The sequence below is a fragment of the Hemiscyllium ocellatum genome, chromosome 2 (assembly GCF_020745735.1).
Source record: "Hemiscyllium ocellatum isolate sHemOce1 chromosome 2, sHemOce1.pat.X.cur, whole genome shotgun sequence".
Classification (NCBI taxonomy): domain Eukaryota; kingdom Metazoa; phylum Chordata; class Chondrichthyes; order Orectolobiformes; family Hemiscylliidae; genus Hemiscyllium; species Hemiscyllium ocellatum.
This window is the reverse complement of record NC_083402.1, coordinates 43,874,774-43,888,896: the sequence shown is the minus strand read 5'-3', so window position 1 is coordinate 43,888,896 and position 14,123 is coordinate 43,874,774. Positions and strand designations below refer to the sequence as shown.

General features: G+C 43.2%; 1 protein-coding gene across 3 annotated transcripts in view; it reads left to right on the top strand.

Annotated features, from left to right (window-relative positions):
- LOC132822947 (xanthine dehydrogenase-like) overlaps positions 1–14,123 on the top strand; it is a 142,888-nt gene that overhangs the window by 93,931 nt on the left and 34,834 nt on the right. For all 3 annotated transcript variants that reach the window (XM_060836402.1, XM_060836384.1, XM_060836394.1), the window contains 4 exons: positions 2,121–2,285; positions 3,459–3,596; positions 9,570–9,652; positions 10,719–10,847. In XM_060836402.1, coding sequence (XP_060692385.1) covers positions 2,121–2,285; positions 3,459–3,596; positions 9,570–9,652; positions 10,719–10,847 — 515 coding nt within the window. The remainder of the gene's footprint in view (positions 1–2,120; positions 2,286–3,458; positions 3,597–9,569; positions 9,653–10,718; positions 10,848–14,123) is intronic.

Below are 14,123 nucleotides of genomic sequence, written 5' to 3'. Positions count from 1 at the left end.
ACCAACTGAAGACAATTTCTATATTCAATACTGTCTATAATATTGCTATGCCATTCTGACTACTTTCAAACTTAAGCTGACAGTCAACCACAAGTCACTAAAGAAAGTGGGTTTCATCAGTTTCCTCTAATTTCCAATGTTACTTCATGGTAAATGCTAAAACAGTCACTGGCAACTAAATTTGTGTAAGTATAGACTGAATTGGAAAGTGGTAAGTAGAATTAAACTGTAATAAATGGGATAGATAAAGGGGAACCAGTAGATTTGGATTTTCAGAAGGCGCTTGATAAGGTACTACACATTAGGCTACTTAATATTATATGAGCCCATGGTATAAGGGGTCACGTGTTATCATAAGTAGATGATTGGCTAATTAATAGAAGACACAGCTGGGAAAAGCGGACATTTTCAGAATGACAAACTATAATCAGTGAAGTGCCAAAGGGATCAATATTGGAGCCATAATCATTTACATTATTTATTAATGACTTGGATGTGGCAAGAGTGCATGCTGTCTTCGAGTTGTGGATGGCACGAACTAGATAGGAAATCAAGTGGTGAAGATGACTCAGAGATTGCAGAGGGGTATAGACATGTTAAGGGAGTGGACAAAAACTTGAAATGGATAGTATGGGAAACTGTGAGTTCTGGACTTTGGGAAGAAGAATAGACAATCTGAATATTATTTAAATGTAGAAAACTGCAAAAAAAAACTATAAGGGATTTGGGGAGTCCATATCCAGGGATCACAAAAAGCTAGCATTAAAGTTCATTGGTTAATAGGAAATGAAAATTGAATGTTGGCCTTTATTTCAAAGAGAATGGAACATAAAAATAGGGAAATCCCTCCAAAACAACACAAGATCTGGAGCAAGACCACATCTGGAATACTGTGAATAGTTTTGGATTCCTTATCTAAGGAAAGATATAGTGCAATGTAGGCAGGCCAGAGAATGTTCACAGGATTCGCAGTTAGGATTTTATCATGAAGGAGGTTCAGTAGATTGGCCCTGTACTCATTAGAGTTTAGATGAATGAGAGGCGACCTTATTAAAACATAAGATTCTTGATTTAGAGGTGCTGGTGATGGACTGGAGTGTACAGTTAAAAATCACACAACACCAGGTTATAGTCTAATGGGTTTATTTGGATGCACTAGCTTTTAAGCACTGCTCCTTCATGAGGTGGTTTTCCAAATAAATCTATTGGACTATAACCTGGTATTGTATGATTTTTAACTTCAGAAGATTCTTAGGGGGCGCGTCAGAGTAGTTGCAGAGAGGTTATTTCCTCTGCTTGTAGAGTGAAGGAACAGAGGGGATAATCTCAGAATAAGGGCTTTTCTTTTAAACAGTGATGGAGGGATTTCTTCTCGCAGAGCAGTGAATCTATAAAATTTATGACTGCAGAGGACTTTTCAGAAAGATTTGTAAATTATATTCAAAACTGACATAAACAGATATTTAATCAGTAAGGGAATTAAAGGTAAAAGGAAAAGGCAGGAAAGTGAAGTTAAGGATTAACAGATCAGCCATAATTTCATTGAATGGCAGAGTAGACTATTTGGGCATAATGGCCTTCATCTGCTTCTGCGGACGTATGGTTTTATAGGGAGATAGATAGTAGATAGATTTCTGAATGATCAGGGCTATGATGAGCTGAGCTGGCACTAAAGAGGATTGGAGATCTGAGGCAGATTGGCCATGTTCTTGTGTGTGAGAGTGAGGCTTAAGGAGCTGAATGGCCTACTCATATTCCTGTTTATTGCGTTTTTATCTTCTTATGTAACTTTTTATTGAAGAGATGGAAATGAAATATTGAAATCACTTGTCAGGATCAATAAATGATTGAATATGTTGATATTCTGATTTTAATAATTCGGATAATGGAACCATTGACTAGCACACATGATCTTGCTCTTCTAATAATGTCACATTATCAGGAAGTTTCCTCTCAAAGGCTGCACCCAATACAATAAAGCACTGCACAAAGCAAGATTAAAATATCACGTTAGATTAGATACTCAACTCAGCAATGTGACATGACCATAATATATCAGAGGCTAGAGTTCCATCACTAAGCCAAGTTGACATGCAAATGTACAATTTCTGTTTTTACAGGTTCATTACCCAATATATTTGTCATTGAGACAATTCTTGAACATGTGGCCAAATTTCTGAACTTGGATCCAATCGCTGTAAAGCAGAGGAACTTGTATTTTCAAGGAGACATCACACCACTGGGCTTCAACCTGCCCTACTGCAGCATCCGGGATCTTTACTCAAGTGAGTCCGGTGCTAGATTGGACAGATTCTCATTCTGTGATGATCTACAAGCTGAATATAGTGATATCAAACCCGAGAGCAGTTGTCAACAGAAGAACTGCAGAACTGAATGAAACCAATTGTTTAACCAATCAATGAATTGTTAAACCAATCAGATAGGTTCTTGCAACAGTTGGCAGTGATTACAGGCTTACCATTAAATCAGCTTTTTTATTCTGGATTTGTATTGAATTCCAATTCCACCATCCATCTTGATGGGATTCAAACTTTTGTCCCCAGAACAATACGTCAGATTCTGGATTATTACTATATTAACATTGCCATTATGCCACCATCTCTCCAGGAAACTGGATATTCCTTTAGGTGGTCATTCTGTCACAAGGTAAAAACAATGACTGCAGATGCTGGAAACCAGATTCTGGATTAGTGGTGCTGGAAGAGCACAGCAGTTCAGGCAGCATCCGAGGAGCAGGAATATCGACGTTTCGGGCAAAAACTCTACATCAGGAATACAGCCGTATTCCTGATGAAGGGCTTTAGCCCGAAACGTCGATTTTACTGTTCCTCTGATGCTGCCTGAACTGTTGTGCTTTTCCAGCACCACTAATCCAGAATCTTTCTGTCACAAAAAAAGCATCAGTAGCAGTAAAATTAATACAACAATCAAACTATCAACTTAGTAGACTCCAGCAAAAGGAAATGCTTTAAACAGGGCAAATTGGTTTGTGTGAGGTTGATTTTACAAATGAGTATGCTCAACAAGGGGCTTGTATGTTCAGGATGCTAATGATGTGGACGTGCTGATGTTGAACTGGGGTGGACAAGGTCAGAAATCACACAACACCAAATTATAATCCAACAGGTTTATTTGAAATCACAAACTTTTGGAACAGCATTGTTGGACCTAGTGTTGTGTGACTTCTGACCAGGATACCAATGACAATGCAAAGGTTAGTTAGCACATTTCATGGCTCATCTGATTTTTGTTTAGTTTTAATCATACCTAGTGATGACTATACAAGTCATGTGAAATGTTTTTGCTGTGTTTGAATATTGCACATCCATACCAATGTATGCAAAAATGTTCAGACAATATGATAACCATACTGTGTTTTTGTCTTGCACTCGCTAAATGAACTGGAACCTTAACTATTTTTATTGTCAATCTAAAAGCTCAGTTACAAGAAGTGAATGTGGTTGAGCGCCTGCAAGCAATTAACAAATTCAATGCAGACAACAGATGGAAGAAAAAAGGACTGGCAGTGGTTCCCCTCAAATTTTCCATGAACTGGACTAAAGGCTTTTACTTGTGTAAGTGCTCTTTAGAAACACTGTAATTCAATGGTTGGTTTAAATTGCATCATTGAAATCATTGGAATTTGTGCACATATTGTAGAAGAAAAAAAACTCAGTTGCTCTCTTAAAGTATGATTTCAATTTCACTTTAGGTTTGGGTCAGATGCATGATCAATATATTTGCAGACTACTTTGCAGTGCACCTCCAGTCCCAACACAAGCATGACCCTAACCTTCCCATAGCTGACCATTTAAACACAGCGTCCTGCTCACATGCGCATGTGTCTGCCCTGGGCATGCTGAAATGCTCCAGTGAATCACAGCGCAAACTGGAGGAACAAAATCTCACCTTCAGAATAGACACTTTACAACCTTCTGGACTTAATATTAAGTTCAACACCTTCAGATTGTGAAGCCATTCCCATTCCTTTCCTTCCTTTTAGCTTTATTTGTTGCATTCTCTGTCACCATGTCCTCTCTCCTCTTTCTCCATTCCAGTGGGACTATCTGTTCTTCCCAGTCTGTCAGTTAGATGCACCATTGTTCTGCTATTCTCGCATTCCAATCACTTAATCTGCAATATCAGCAGCCTTTCTCCCCCAGCACTCCATCCTTCCCACTATTGCATAAATGCTGCCCCCTCCACATTTCACATCAGCTCTGATGGAAGAGTCATCTAGAGTCAAAATGTTAGCTTGCCTGTGATTTCCAGTATTTTTTGTTTACATTACAGATTCCAGCATCTGTGGTAACTTGTTCCTACATTTGGTTGTCTTGTTTGTGTGACACAAAAAGAAATATTTTATTTCAGCTTGCTTACATCTTCTTCTACTGTGAGAATATATAATAGATTAAAAATAGCTTTGTCCATAAGACTCACAGAGTTACCACCATGGAGAAGGAGACAATTCAGCCTATCGTGTCTGTGCTGGCTGTCCAAATGAGCGACTTACTTGGTACTATCCCCCTGCACATACTTTTTTAGCAAAGTCTAATTTCCTCTTGAATGCTTCACTTTCACCTATCTCCACCACATTCACTGATAGTTCATTCCAGACCTATCTGCCGCATCTAAATGTTTTTCCTTATATCACATATGTTTCTTTTATCAATTATTTTAAATAGTTGCCCTCTTGTTCTTGACAATATTGCAGTTAAATGATACTGGGATAATCAGCTGGAATTGATTCAGAGTCAGATTCATTTTAGCTTACTCTACAAGCATATTGGCCCAGATCAGATTGGATAATACAATACAAAGCTATCATTGTTCGAGATAAACTAGCTCTAACATGACAAGGAGAAAGTGAGGACTGCAGATGCTGGAGATCAGAGATAGGAAATGTGTTGCTGGAAAAGCGCAGCAGGTCAGGCAGCATCCAAGGAGCAGGAGATTCGACGCTTCTTCAGAGCTTATGCCAAAACATCAATTCTCCTGCTCCTTGGATGCTGCCTGACCTGCTGTGCTTTTCCAGCAACACATTTTTCATCTCTAACATGACAATCTAATGATATTTGAAAAGAATGAACTGCAACAAGAAGGGGATTTGTCTGATTTATTCAGGTTGAGAGGATTTTAGGTTGGCTTAGGAGATCAATCTGCTTGAAAGTTTCTGTGATAACCCATAAAAGGCTCATTGGAAATCATGAATTAATCTAGTGTGGGGCTTGTTGAGTATGAACTCCCTTGGCAGGAGGCAATGGTCTGCCTGCTGGAACTCAACACCTGAACCCTATTTAAGGCAGACCCAGAAGGGCTCTCAATGTGCAGTTGTGGTGTTCCTACCCCTGAACTGAGAGACTTGGGTTCAAGTCCCATCTGCTCCAGAGGTGTATTACAACATCTCTGAACAAGTTGATTAGAAAATATAAAGCAGACCCAGGGATAAGTCTGCAGAACTGTGTGTCCCAGGCTGAGACTAGCCGATGTTTGCCTCAAATATTGGCTCTGTTTTGTTTTCCAATAATAAATAATGTTCCTTTCCAATTGGGCTTCCTGAGTTATTACACTTTCATATCACTAGGGCATGACATAATCCAAATGCAACAGGGGTTGCAACCAGGAAAACCTTTGGAGTCCAAGAGTTGGATTTGCACCATTATAACAGGAATTGAGGGGCGAGCAACCTCATGAAGCTGAATCTGATTCTGAGGAACTCACCCACTTAATTTCTAACTTCTGGTGCCAGAGTCTGTATGCCTGAAGCATGTCTGAGGTCTGAATGGAAGTGAATGGAAAGAAAAATGGTCAGACCACATCAATAGCCTTCAATGGATTCAGCAGGGTCAGGAGCCCTGCATGCAGGTTTGCAATACAGAGCTTTACTCGCACCACTGGGATTTATAGGCCTTCAGAAATGGGACTCGGAATTCTAGAAGGGAAGTTGAGAAACAACTTTGTAAGAGATCTCGGTTATCTGTATGAATAATAGGGTGGATATAAGTGGCATGGATAGGATAAACAGACAAGGCCTTTTCCCTGGGGTGGAAGAGTCCAGAACTAGAGGGCAGAGGTTAGGGTGAGAGGGGAAAGATATAAAAGAGACCGAAGGGGCAACCTTTTCACGCAGAGGGTGGGACGTGTATGGAATGTGCTGCCAGAGGAAGTGGTGGAGGCTGGGCTGCCAGAGGAAGTGGTGGAGGCTGATACAATTACAACATTTAAAAGGCATCTGGATGGTATATGAATTGGAAGGATATGGGCCAAGTGCTGGCAAATTATATTAGCTTCGATTAGGATATCTCTATGTTCTATGATGGTTTAGTGACAAATAAACTATTCAACTAATATACCAAGTAATAAATAATTTGCTTCATGAAGATTCCAAGGACCACAAATGGAGGAGGGTGGTTCTTAAAAATGGCCAGTAGGGAGCAATTAGAGTCATAGAGATGTACAGTATGGAAACTGGACTTTCGGTCCAATTCGTCCATGCTGACCAGATAACCCAACCTAATCTAGTCCCACATGCCAGCACTTGGCCCAAATCCCTTCCTATTCATATACCCAGCCAGATGCCATTTAAATGTTGCAATTGTACCAGCCTCCACCACTTCCTCTGGCAGCTCATTTCATACACGTACTACCCTCTGTGTGAAAAAGTTGCCCCTTAGGTCTCTTTTATATCTTTCCCCTCCCACCCTAAACCTATGCCCTCTAGTTCTGGAATCCCCCATCCCGGGAAAAAGACTATTTATCATATCTGTGCCCCTCATGATTTTATAAACCTCTATAAGGTCACCCCTCAGCCTCCAATGCTCCAGGGACAACAGCTCCGGCTTGTTCAGCCTCTCGCTATAGCTCAAATCCTCCAACCCTGGCAACATCCTTGTAAATCTTTTCTGAACCCTTTCAAGTTTCATAATATCCTTCCAATAGAAAGGAGGCCAGAATTGCACACAATATTCCAACAGTGGCCTAACCAATGTCCGGTACAGCCACAACAGTGGCACAGTGGGTCGGCACGGTGGCACAGTGGTTAGCACTGCTGCCTCACAGCGCCTGAGACCCGGGTTCAATTCCCGACTCAAGTGACTGACTGTGTGGAGTTTGCACGTTCTCTCTGTGTCAGCGTGGGTTTCCTCCGGGTACTCCGGTTTCCTCCCACAGTCCTAAAGATGTGTGGGTCAGGTGAATTGGCCATGCTAAATTGCCCGTAGTGTTAGGTAAGGGGTAAATGTAGGGGTATGGGTGGATTTCGCTTCGGCGGGTCAGTATGGACTTGTTGGGCCGAAGGGCCTGTTTCCACACTGTAAGTCTAATCTAATCTAATCTAATCTAAACATGACCTCCCAACTCCTTTTCTCAATGCTCTGACCAGTAAAAGAAAGCATACCAAACACTCGAAACGTCGAATTCTCTATTCCTGAGATGCTGCCTGGCCTGCTGTGCTTTGACCAGCAACACATTTGCAGCTGTGATCTCCAGCATCTGCAGACCTCATTTTTTACCTTCTTTACTAGCCTATCTACCTATGACTCTTCTTTCAAGGAGCTATAAACTTGCACTCCAAGGTTTCTTTGTTCAGCAACACTCCCTGGGACCCTACCATTAAGTGTATAACTCCTGCTAAGATTTGCTTTCCCAAAATGCAGCAGCTTGCATTTATCTAAATTCAACTCCATCCCAAGTTTTTTTCTGTCCTGTAACTACTCATTCCACCGAGAATAATTGCCTTTAGAAGCTTCTCAGTTTTGCTTGGACTCTTCGGTGCCATTTTGGTAAAATGGTGCCTTCAATAGTACTGATAATGTCACTAAATTAGCAATCCTTTGGCTCAACTAACACTCTAGGGACACTAGTAGAATTGACAGCTAGACTTAGCAATAGGACCATGAAACAATCATCAATTGTTACAAAACCATTTAGTTCATTTATGCCCGAGAGAGAAGGAAATCTGCCACCCATGCCTGATCTGACTGACATCTCATTCTAGACCCACAGTAAATTTAACTTCCCCTGTAATGGCCTGACAATGCACTCAGTTCGGAGCATTTAGAAATGGAAACCAAATGCTAGTCAGTGATGCCCATATTCCCTGAAAAATGAATTTGCTGAACTATATGAGTTATATTATGTGTTGCACCAACTCATAAAGCTCCTTCTTTAGCACATTCCAAATGTGCTGTTAAAGAAGCATGGGTGGCAAATGCAATGGAATGCCACCACCTGCAAATTCCCTTCCAAGCCACACACCATTCTGACTTGGAAATGTATCGCCAACAATTTCACTGTGCTGTGTCAACGTGCTGGAGCTCCCTTCCTATCTGGAGGCATATTTGCACCAGATGGACTACAACAGTTTAAGAAGCTAGCTCACCTTATCAACGGAGTGAGAGCTGGACGACAAATGCAGGCCTTTGTAGTTAGGCCCACATCCCATGGAAGAATAATCAAACAAATCTGGCAAGTGGTGATAGTTTCACATATCAATGCTCCACAGTCAGCAGAAATCTGACATGATGTTGAAATAAACACATGCCTTGCAAAAAATGGAGCCATTACGCTGCACTGAATAAGAGAATGTAGGAGGCCATTAGCAATTTGACTGAGAACACCAAACTGCAAGTCTACCAAACTTGAATCCTCAATGCATTCCTCTAGAAACTAGACAACATGGGCTCAGTGGAAGAAAAAGCCAACCTTTGTCGTCTTTGGTGTTGCAGTTACATCCTCAAAATCATTTTGAAGTTCAGGGCCATCAATTCAAAAGTCATTAAGTGTGCTAATTCCATCAGCATTCACCCATTGCGAAACCACCATCAAATGCAAGACTCAACCATGTCAATGGACGGACTATAGTTGCATACCCAAAGACCTTCTGTATAGTGAACTGACTAGTGGATCACTGCTAAACCTGGGTGTTCATATCTTGGTTGCAATGACCCATGCAAAAATTAGGAATGAGGATGGCTAACAGTGACAACTGACATCAAGGGCATAGTTTTCAATAGGCATGTCCTGTGGGGACTAACAGTTTGCAATGACAGTGGAAGAAGCCAGCAGAAACAGAGAACTCACATGACTGAGAAGAGGGCCAGAGAAAATAAAGAACAACACATCTAGTATTTTCTCAGTCCACTGTCTCCTTCTGCACTAAATGTAACAGAGACTATCTTGTCAGCTTGGGACTCATGAGCCATTAAGGCGATGCTTAATGTGTTAAACACAAAGGCTCAAACCGTTGTCTAATGAGATAGAATTCAGTTAAGACCAAGACTTCAGAAAATTTCAGTAATGATTTGACTAATATATGTTTTCACTGAAAGCTTTCCTCAATACACATGTTTTACCAATGTAAGGGATATCCCAACAACCCTGTGGGTCTCTGTTCTAATACTTGAACATTGAAACAAGATGATATTGTTTATGCTTATAGTTTATCAGATTCCACTTTATGTTCATCTTTTCACTGTATATTTGATTAGTTTTATGTTTACTCTTAATTGATCTACAGTACATATTGTGCTTTCTATCTATAATTTCAGGCACTGTTTCAATATTTGGCAGTGATGGTTCAGTTATGATAACACATGGTGGAGTTGAAGTTGGTCAAGGCATTAACACTAAGGTAGGTGCCAACATGTATGGAGAAATTCCTTCCTGCACATAATCTGATTTTATGTTCTTTCAAATTATTTTTGTTTCCTACATTTTAATTGTTTAAACAAATTCCTATTGTTTTATCCTTTTATGTTACTCCCACTGCAATGTCTAGTATAAAGTTTAACTGCATTAGGCACAAAGCCGAAGTGGGTTAATGACAAAGCAGCCAAGTAAAGTGTCTGTGTCTATTCAGCTCCATTCCTCAGTTCAATTTTCAATTCAGGACAGTGTGATATCTCCTCACCCTCACCTTGCTACTCTTACCACTTTTCTGTCCTCTTCCTTCCCTTAGCCTTCCAAATTATTGAATGTCCACTTTGTAATCAGAACTCAGAAGCTTCATTTTATCATTGGAAGTTGTGCAAAAGCTCAAAAATTTTCAAAAAAATACTTTTCTCTTGAATTGAGACCTGAAAAAAATATTAACCTCTTAAGAAGCTCATAAAACTGTCAAAATAAGCAATCATGTGACGAGGTACATGAAAAGTAAAAAGCAAGTCTCTTCAGAAGGCCAATAATATGTCAACATTTTTTTTCCCATGGGCAAATGTCACAGGAAGCTCTCCACTTCAAATCTCTTTACTGAATTGGAAGCCAACTATGCCATTGCTCACACACTTTCCATAGTCAAAGAAACAGACTGTTTTCTGCTGAAACAATTCATGCATTGTATAATCTTGAAAGCCCAAGCAAATAAGCAAGCTTGACTTCAAATGAAACAAATCAATGGGAGTAGGCAGCTCTAGCTCACATACTGGGCTCGTCCAACACAACCTTTCTTCCTCCAATTTGTGTAAATCACAGTTGCAAACTATAGTCCCATGTGCTTTTTGCCATGCAAATATTAGCCCTGAAAACTTCGACCAGACGTCAAAACTAAGTGCTGGACAATGTCTGCGCTGCTCAGTTTCCTCTGGGCCAGGGAGAGAAAAGTTGTTCTGATGTTTTCACTATTTCCATTTTCTAAGATGCTTTGATTACTTTGCTATTGAAATAAATATCTGATTTTTTTTTCTCCTTCTGTAAATCAGGTTGCTCAAGTGTGTGCCTATGCGTTAGAAATTCCAGTTGATTTGATCTCCGTAAAATCAACCACAACAATTAGCAGTCCAAACTCTGGTACAACTGGCCGCAGCATCACCAGTGAACTTAACTGCCTGGTGAGACTTTATGTTTTTCAGAACAGACATCAATGTGTTATCAATGATTATATTCATGTTATTTTATAATGACATTTGTAATCACTTTCGGTCAGTAGTGATAAGGAGAAGTGTTTCCAATGATGGGCACAGTAAACTTTTGTTGTGAAAGTGGAATCCAATGATACTTAGACTTCACTTCTCATCTACAATTCAGCAGCATCCACATTCAATAAATTATCCTTCAAATTTCCACCGCTAATGTGAATGTTCCACCAAACACAGTGAAACCTCCCAACTCTTACAAGCATTTTGAAGAAATACATCCTTTTGCAGCATCCTGGTTCACTTCTCAACTACATCCAAGAACCCCTTTTCTTTCCATACAACCGCAGGAGAAGTATCAGCTACTCTTTTACCTCCTTCCTTGCAATTATCCTGGAACTCTCTTTCCAGGTAAAACAGTAATCAACTTGTATCTCTTTCAAATTGATATAGTGCATTCACTGCTCACAGTGCAGTTTGCTCTCCGCTGGGGAAATCAACTGCTGAAGGAAGAACTTTGTGAAGCATCCTATTTCAATCCACACCCTTCCATGAATTTGTCCATTCTGGCTAAGTTTGCAGATGATACAAAGATAGGTGGAGGGTGCAGAAAAATGTGGACGTTAGGAGAATGGGCAAAGAAGTGGCAGATGGAGCACAATGTGGGAAAGTGTGATGTCATGCACTTTTTAGGAAGAATAGAGACATGGATTGAGTCAGTTGTTAGGAAGGCAGATGCAATGATGGCATTAATTTTCAGAGAACTTGAATATGAAAGCAGGAATATGCTTCTGAGGCTGTACAAAGCTCTGGTCAGACCACAGTTGGAGTATTGTGTGCAGTTTTGGGTCTGATATCTCAGAAAGGATGTACTGGCTCTGGAATGTGTTCAGAAAAAGTTCACGAGAATGGTCCCAAGAATGAAATGCTTAACAATATGAGGAATGTTTGAGGACTCTGGGTTTATATTCAGAGGTTAGAAGGATGAAGAGGGTTCTAATGGAAACTTCGAGTAAAATTTTAACCTACTGCGAATCCTCTTACAAGGATGCCTTCCTTGAAGAAGCTCTCTTCCTCCCTCTACAAGGATTTCAGTGAGTCCCTCTCTCACTGCACCCCCCAGGTCATCTCCTCTGCACAGAAGCTCTTCAGCCACGTTCTCAAACAGACTCGTTACCACAGCCACATCTCCTTCCTCAGCACCTGTCTACGGAACCGACTGATCCCACACGGACTCCGAACTACATTCCAACCAACAAAATTTGGACCCAACCAGGACAACCTGTACCTACAACAAATCCGAAGCCTCCAGCAACAGACCTCCCTCCGGATCCTCCGCTCCACCCTTGCAGCCATGCGTCGCTACCTACACTCCCTGCAATCAGCCCTACCCCAGCTCAGGACAGCACTCTCACAGACCTGCAAAGGACCCCTGCTGTTCTTCATCTACAGAAGAATCCACAAACTCAACAAACAGTTCTTCCTAGCCCTATCAGAGATTAAAGACAGTAAGTACCAAAAACTTTCATGTACTTACCCCCACACTCGTGGCCCCTCAACTATTCCAGAATCTTCCACAGGCCTGTCGGACGCCATTACACATGTGGCCTCCACAGCGCCCGCGGCACCAAAGGCCGCCGCCCACCGTGACGTCACTTCCGCCCCCACCGACCTCGGAGCCCCCGCGATCGCCGCCCCTACAACTGCCCCGGTGACCACCACACACACAACCGCTTCCACAATCGCCGATGGACCCGCGACCCACGCGGCCACCGGGAATGACCACCACTCCTCCGTCGCCGCAACCATTTCCGCCCCTCCGGTTGCCGTCGACGCAGCCACTTCCGCCCCCACTGACATCACTAACCTGCAGGAGCACAAATCCTCAGGTTTCCCCGCCCCCACGCCGTCTTTCGTCACTACGCATAACCCCGCCCCCACGCCATCTCCCGTCGCTTCACGTAACCCCGCCCCCACGCTTATTTCCGTCACGACGCATGACCCCGCCCCCACGTCGAGCAACGTCACCACGTCTAACTCCGCCCCTACTTCGATCTCTGTCCCCGCCCCTAACCCCGCCCCCAGCTCCAGCTCCAGCTCCAGTCCCACACCAGGTCCTAGCTCCCAGCCTTGCCGGATTTTCACCATCCCTCCAGATCTCCCCCTCTCTGAGGATGAAAGATCAGTCCTCAGCAGGGGCCTCACCTTCGTTCCCCTACGCCCTCGGATTAATGAGTTCAACACGCGGCGAGATATTGAACAATTCTTCCGCCGCCTTCGCCTCCGTGCCTACTTTCACAACCAAGACTCCCGCCCACCCTCTGACGACCCCTTCTCCCGCCTCCAACACACCCCATCCACCTGGACACCCCGTGCAGGCCTCCTACCCGCCCTCGACCTCTTTATAGCCAACTGCCGCCGTGACATCAACCGACTCAACCTGTCCACCCCTCTCACCCACTCCAACCTCTCACCCTCAGAACGTGCAGCCCTCCACTCCCTCCGCTCCAATCCCAACCTCACCATCAAACCCGCAGACAAGGGAGGCGCGGTGGTAGTTTGGCGCACTGACCTGTACACCGCTGAAGCCAAACGCCAGCTCGCGGACGCCTCCTCTTATCGCCCCCTTGACCACGACCCCACCTCCCACCACCAAACCATCATCTCCCAGACCATCCAGGACCTCATCACCTCAGGGGATCTCCCATCCACCGCCTCCAACCTCATAGTCCCACAACCCCGCACCGCCCGTTTCTACCTCCTGCCCAAAATCCACAAACCTGCCTGCCCCGGCCGGCCCATTGTCTCAGCCTGCTCCTGCCCCACCGAACTCATCTCCCAATACCTCGACACGGTCCTGTCCCCTTTAGTCCAAGAACTCCCCACCTACGTTCGGGACACCACCCACGCCCTCCACCTCCTCCAGGATTTTCGCTTCCCCGGTCCCCAACGCCTTATTTTCACTATGGACATCCAGTCCCTGTACACCTCCATCCCCCATCACGAAGGACTCAAAGCCCTCCGCTTCTTCCTTTCCCGCCGCACTAACCAGTACCCTTCCACTGACACCCTCCTTCGACTGACTGAACTGGTCCTCACCCTGAATAACTTCTCTTTTCAATCCTCCCACTTCCTCCAAACTAAAGGAGTTGCCATGGGCACCCGCATGGGCCCCAGCTATGCCTGCCTCTTCGTAGGATATGTGGAACAGTCCATCTTCCGCAACTACACTGGCACCACCCCCCACCTTTT